This window comes from Empidonax traillii, unplaced genomic scaffold (assembly GCF_003031625.1).
Source record: "Empidonax traillii isolate 1590-97213 ecotype Southwest subspecies unplaced genomic scaffold, ASM303162v1 scaffold6366:size6153, whole genome shotgun sequence".
Lineage (NCBI taxonomy): Eukaryota > Metazoa > Chordata > Aves > Passeriformes > Tyrannidae > Empidonax > Empidonax traillii.
Genome location: NW_020961559.1, coordinates 1 through 6153, shown reverse-complemented (window position 1 = coordinate 6153; position 6153 = coordinate 1). Strand labels below are relative to the sequence as shown.

Sequence of the window (6153 nt, the reverse complement as noted above, 5' to 3'; positions counted from 1 at the left end):
GCCTCAAGCACTGGGCTGACTTAGAGGCAGGTTCAGAGGCAGTCAGGCTGGGTGCTGACCTGGCACCTCCCCTGACCCAGAGTAATGCCTGAACATAGTCTCCAGCTGTTTCATTTTTTTCAGGCAACCAGGGCACTGTGGGAAATCATCCGGGTGCCCTTGTCCCCACAGGCATCTTTTGCGGTCCCCTGCCTCTTTGTGGCTCTGCTTGTCCAAGTCTTCTGCAGCACAGAGCAGATGCCAAGTAAGATCAATTTCTTCTGGAGGAGATGCCGGCAGAGGCACCACCATCCTGCCAACCCCAACAGGTGCTCCATCCCAGTCCTTCTGTCCCTCCCATGCCCCTGGGGCTGAGGCCAGGGCTCCCTGCATTACCTGATCTGTGCTCTGTGTACAGGTTTGCAGTACTGACGGTGAAAGCGCTGCTGTGTCGCCTCCAGCTTGAGGATGTGGTGCTGGCAGTTGAACGTAAGAAAGGCTGGGACACCCTGCTCAGCACTGACACCCACTGCTATGCAGTGGGTCTGCTGGCCAGGTGAGATCTTCCTTCTCCTGGCTGCCCCCATCATTTCTTCCCTGCAGACAGGGAGCCCCACATAGTCCCTGTTGCCATAGGTGAGAGGGACTTGTCACCAGGGGATGGCCCAGCAGACAAAAAGGCTGTGAGAGGCAGGTGCATAAAAGCAGCCACCTCCCAAAACATCAGCATGCCCTCCTGTGGAGCCTGGACTGATGGCACAGAGCAGGGGGTCTGTGCAGGCAGCCCCACTGAGGGCAGTCTGCTGGGGCAGGGCAGGTTGCACTGAGGGCCAGCGACAGACCCTGGGGAACTTCCATAAGTGTTTTTCCAGTGTCTTTCCAAAAGCAGCCTTCTGGTGTTGGGCACTGCCTTTCTCTTGGTGAGGGGTGGTGGTGAAAGATTGGGACTCTGGGAGTCATCTTGGTAGAGATTTGCCCACCCTGCTCAGGGCTGATGGTGTCTTTTTCCTGCCAGAGAGATGCACCGTGTCTCCAGGCCCATGCGCGAAGGGATCGCACGCTACCTGCTCACACTGTTCACCAGGGAGGAGTCACGCTGGAGGGTCCCTGCCATGGCATTCCTTGTTGAGGTGAACCCGGTGGAGAGTGCTGCCTCACTGAGCTGCCTTCTGCCACTCTGCCCTCTTGTAGCCACTGCTGTGGGGGGAGCGCAGTCGGTGGAGCTGGGGCAGAGGAGTGGCTCTGCTGTGTGCCCTTGGCCCCTTGCTGCTGGGGTGACTCTTGTCTCCACCTGTGTTTCCTGCCAGCCTGGTACCAGCCCTCGCTTGAGGTATGGATCCTCAAGGTAGAGGAATCTGAGGCTGCTGAGGGCAGGAGAACACAGCAGAGTGGGCAAGAGATCTGCACAGGGCAGGGAGCCCAGGAGCTCTGCACAGCCTTTGGGTTGGGCTGGCTGGAGTGCTGCCCATGACCCACGCCCTATGCAATGCTGGGGTCCTGCAGGCCAGGTGCCCCACTGTTGTGTGATGCAACTTGTGTCTTTCAGATATTGAACTGCCTTAAAACAGAGAAGCTGGTTGACACCATCCTGCAGCTCATGACAAGTCACCTGCAAAGTGACTGCAAAGAAATGCATCACCTGGTGCTCAGAGGCCTCCTCATGTTCTGCAAAAATCCCTTGAAGGTGAGAAGGGGGCCAGCTGCCTAAGGTTGTGCTGGCATCGTGGGGCTGGGTGAGGAGTGCTGGGTAATGCAGTACCTTAGAGTTGGCTGGGCTTTGGGAGCTGTGGCAGCTACTCTCAACAATCCTGCCTCCCCATTCAGGTGCCTGGTTCCTTTGGGGCAGGCCTTTGGATTCTGGGCCCAGAGGAAGCAGCATGGAGCTGCACCACCAGAGTGAATTTTGTGGAGCAGCCTTCCATTGTATATCAGCATATCACTGTATTCCACACAGGCCAAAAGGTTGCAGAGCCTTACTAAAAACCTCATGGAACTACTGAAGGATGTAGATGGGGAACTGATTGAGTTGACCCTCCCGGTGCTCAGCAAGGTGCTCCTGGACAGAGATGTTCCAATCGCTACCCCCATTGCTCTGCAGCTGGGTGAGGCACTGCTGCCACTATTTGACAATGTAAGAATCTACACCCCCTACCATGGGTGCTACGTGCTTCCAGGAAATTTTGTGTTGTGTGGATTTTGAGGCCCAAGCCCAGGTGTGTCTGGAGCAGCCAGTGCTAAGGTCTTGCCCTCTTTCTTTCCACAAGGACGCTAGTCGAGTGCGACTGCTCTCCATTCACCTCTTTGGAGACATGATAGTCCATGTAGAGAAAGAGGGAAAAAGGCACCTGAAGACATGCGTGCACCAAAGTCTGCTCCCACTCTTCTACCACCTGCATGATGAGAACCAGTGTGTGGCAGAGGTGGGGACTCTTGAGCTGCTGGTGTCCCCATGGGAGGTGGCTCAGCCTCCTCCTAGCCTTGTGCTGAGGTACCATCTCTCAGTCTCTGCTGCTCTTCAGGCCTCTCTGGAAACTCTGCTAAAAGCAACCAAGTTCCTGAAGAAGAGGAGGTTCATGCAGCTGTTGGAGAGGGAGCAGCCATGGAGAGTCAGTGAGTGCCTAGTAAGGACAATTCCAAAGCCCCAAAACCATCCTGAAAAAACCCTCTGCCCCTAATACCCAGTGGTGGGGCTTGCAGCTGTGCTCCTGCCCACTGCTGCGTCCATTGCTAGCTGATTAAAAAGAAAAGCTGTGCCAACCCTTCCCTGTTTCCCCTTGTGCTCTCTCCAGCTGTCAGAGGGCAGGAGGACAACAGACGAGTACCGGCGTCAGTCCCTGACATACTTGGAGAGCTCGCAGGAGTCCATGAGAGAGACAGCTATCAGATTACTCGGTGAGCCAGAGCCCCAGTCCCTCCCTGCCCCACTGCAGCTCAGCCTCAGCCCTGGCTGCTGCACTGGCAGCAGGATTCAGCTCAGTAGCTCTGGCCCCCAGGCTCCAAGGAGAGGGTCATTGTTCCTACCACACTCTCTCACCCCTGGGTGTCATGATCTGGACCAGCCCTGGACTCAGCCCAGACAGAGGAGGAGGGTGTGTGGCCAGGCTGGCAGCACTCGTTTTAGGGAGCTGTGCAACTGGGGCTATGAGAGGCTGTGTGTGTTCGTAGGGCTCGCTGGACAGCACATGAGGGGACAACAGGAAGAGTTCCAGAACATCTGTGATGGTGAGTGAGGGCGGTGGGGTAGCAACAGGAAGGGGTAAAGAGCCTGGGCAGGGAGCTGCAATCCCTGACCCAGGTGGGAAGAGCTCTGATCCTTGTGCAGGTAAAGGATGTAGCAGGGCAGAGCAGAGAGAGATTTCAGGGGCATGTGAGGTATTTGTGGCCAGCACCTACCAGCTGATCCCATTGGTACCTGCTCTGTCCTGACCATGGGAAGAGCTGAATGGGATGGACCTGCCAGAAAAGCTCCAGAGGATCTCATAAATCTGGGGGCTGATCTTGGTGCCATTCTTCTGTGTTCCAGCCCTTGCAGGAATGACAAATGACATCAGCCCCTCCATCTCAACCCTGGCAGATCAAACACTGCGCATCCTAAGAACTGCACCAAGACATCGATTGCCCTTCAGATTCCAGCTGCTACAAGACAAGCTCCAGAGGATATGGAGGAGATAGCCTTCTTTCTGGGTCAGCAGCTTCTTGTGCTTCCCAAGCTCTAATCAGAGCTGATCCCGAGCACTTTATCTGCTAGGGCCATCTAAGCCTTCTCAGAAGGCCAAGAGTTTCCTGGGCTCTCCTGAACCACAGGATAGCTTTCTTCCACCCTGTCACAGGAATATAAAAACCATGTTATCATACACAGAGGGTCAGGAGCTTTTTATTTTGGTCCATGGTATCTGCAGGGTATTGGGGAAGAGGAGAAAAAGGGTCCTTGTGCAGCAAACGACCTAGGCCTGCAACATGGTAGAAAAAGTGGCCAGAACGCCCTTGACCCTTTGGTGGTTCAGCTGAAGCTTTAATGTTTCTGAGAGAGCTGATGTTCTGATGAGAGCAGATCCAGAGATGTGGGGAATCCCTGAGAAACTTGTCCTAGGAGATGTTCACGAATGGCCTCCCAACCATGAACCACCATCTGTGTCCTACCTGGGTGCTGCTGGCTGGATTTTTGAGGGGTCTGAAGGGCCATTTCATCTGGCTCCTGGGAAGCTCCTTCAGGGCTGTACTTCTGCAGGGTGGGTAGACCAGGTGTGGGTGGTGGAGGGTGGTATCACAAAGTGGCAGATTGTGGCATCAAGGGAAAACAGATTGGAATGTAATGTCCCTTCCTGCCTATACTTGGGAACCAGCAGAATCTGGGGAAGTTCAGCTCAAACCAGGACTCCTGCCAAGCAGGACTGCTAATGGAAGCAGCTCCTGGTCCTCAGCTCTTCCCAGCCTGCTGCAAGAAGCAGGTATGGTCACTTGGACAGACTGCACCTGCCCTATTTGCCAGGACACTTGGAAGGCTGTGACTGCTCTGCCTTGTTGATATTAGTTCTCCCTGGGCTTTATCTTGTGGTGGCCAAAGAGAAATCCATTGTACCCATTCTGCAGAAGAACAATAGAGGCTGTCAGGTTTTCTGAGAAGGACAAACAGGACTATCTACAGTTTACCATCATCCAAAGAGTTGCAAGAGGTCAGCAACCTGGCAGGAATTGCTCCCAGCTACCTGGCTGAAAACAGCCCCTATCACTCTGTGGTGCCTCCTCTGTCTTCTCCACGGGGGACACTGTCCGCAGCGGAGCAGGGGTTTGCAGAGCCATAGCCTGTGAGTGGCCTCCTGCCCGAGATCTAGGCAGAACTTTACAAAAGACAGTGTCATCTTTGGGACCCCATGTGGCCTAGGCGGTGCCAGAGGCTGCATGACCTCTGTGCCTATGGCCCAGATGCCAAAATCTTGGTCCCAGTACTACAGCCTCTCCTCGATGTATATAGTGAACCTCTGGGCCATGGCCTTGTCAATGTCATTGTTGGCCAATGGCCACTGGGGTGATGGTGCCAGAGAAGTCACGAGTGAAAGATTCACCAGACTTTAATCAACCTCATAGCTAATCATATGTCAGAAGTTTTCACTGTTTAAACAATTGACTGCGATAAAATAGCAGTTAAAAAAAAAAAAAAGATATGGAAAGAAATTAAATCCTTCACAGCTGCTGGCTTTCCTCATGCTCCACGGTCTATGAATACACTAACTTCATTCTGACACAATCTTAATTGCACTGCCTTATTGAAGGCTGACCACAAAGCCTTGTATCTTAAGTGAGCACTAACTAAAATCAGCTCCACTGAAGCATCTTCTGCTGCTCAAGTGTAGCAGAAATACATGTTTTCTGCTTGGTAACTGCATGGCAACAGCTGCTGGTGTGGACTTGTCAGCACTGCTTCATGGATTACTCCTGACAAGGAACTGTGTGCAACAGGCACAGTATGATTGCTTTTATCTCCTTTAATGACTTCAATCAAAGGATGGTCAGAGCTTTAAGGCGAAAAAGCATCATGACAGAATAGTTGCCAATATCCTCTGAATTACTCCTATGGTTTAGATTTTCTAACTGATTAGGTTCGGTGTCTGGCCTTAAGAAATCAGTCTAAAAAAACTGGCAAACCTCACCTTGCAAGTTAGAGTGTCTGATCTTTCTGCTGCCTTTTATGCAGGATACGCAAGTAACTTCTCAACATATCTGCAAAACTATCTATTTGTTCTTTCTATACCTGCCCCAAATTTGACTTTCCATTCCCTTTATTTTGATCTGAGATCAAACCACCTTTATTTCTCAACAGGGAAGTAAGAACTAGATGCAAATACAGGCTATAGGTGGGAAGCTGTACTGTAAGTAATAAGCTGTAATTTGAAATTAAAGGCAAGAAGTGGTGCCCTGGGAAATATGAATGTTTAGTGCTGACACAGGAGCCTTCTGCAATGCCCTGCCAGCCCATGGTTCATGTTGCTATAAACTCTGTATCTGGTATTACAAAGAGTGTAGAAGAGGGACTATCAGAAAAAATATAGGCAAAATGTTAATTTTCTTAGTACAGTGAACAATGAATGTCTAATATTACAGACCTCATAGTAGGGAGTATTCACGTTTCCACTCAATATATGGTGGTTTTACTTAGAAATCAACAAGTCTGTATGA

The 6153-nt window shown here is 51.8% G+C and overlaps 1 protein-coding gene across 2 annotated transcripts; it reads left to right on the top strand.

The window, feature by feature from the left end:
• Window positions 1–112: 112 nt before the first annotated feature.
• On the top strand, window positions 113–3833 carry LOC114073412 (maestro heat-like repeat family member 5). Of its 2 annotated transcripts, none has more exons than XM_027911168.1 (10): window positions 113–308; window positions 398–535; window positions 995–1109; window positions 1526–1663; window positions 1934–2110; window positions 2244–2399; window positions 2499–2600; window positions 2769–2863; window positions 3137–3201; window positions 3503–3833. In XM_027911168.1, the coding sequence occupies exons 1-10, from the start codon at window positions 238–240 to the stop codon at window positions 3649–3651; spliced, it is 1206 nt and encodes a 401-aa protein (XP_027766969.1). In that variant the 5' UTR covers window positions 113–237; the 3' UTR covers window positions 3652–3833. The 2 variants fall into 2 exon arrangements, with proteins under 2 accessions (XP_027766969.1, XP_027766968.1); XM_027911167.1 differs by having other exon boundaries at window positions 2769–2871; window positions 3145–3201.
• Window positions 3834–6153: the final 2320 nt, after the last annotated feature.

What these genes read in the sequence shown, in the direction of transcription:
- LOC114073412 (XM_027911168.1), top strand. Translation starts at nt 238, where the DNA reads ATGCCAAGTAAGATCAATTTCTTCTGGAGGAGATGCCGGCAGAGGCAC. An exon ending in AGAACCAGTGTGTGGCAGAG is followed by an intron (nt 2,400 to 2,498) that starts GTGGGGACTCTT and finishes GCTGCTCTTCAG; the next exon opens with GCCTCTCTGGAAACTCTGCT. An exon ending in ATGAGAGAGACAGCTATCAG is followed by an intron (nt 2,864 to 3,136) that starts ATTACTCGGTGA and finishes GAGGCTGTGTGT; the next exon opens with GTTCGTAGGGCTCGCTGGAC.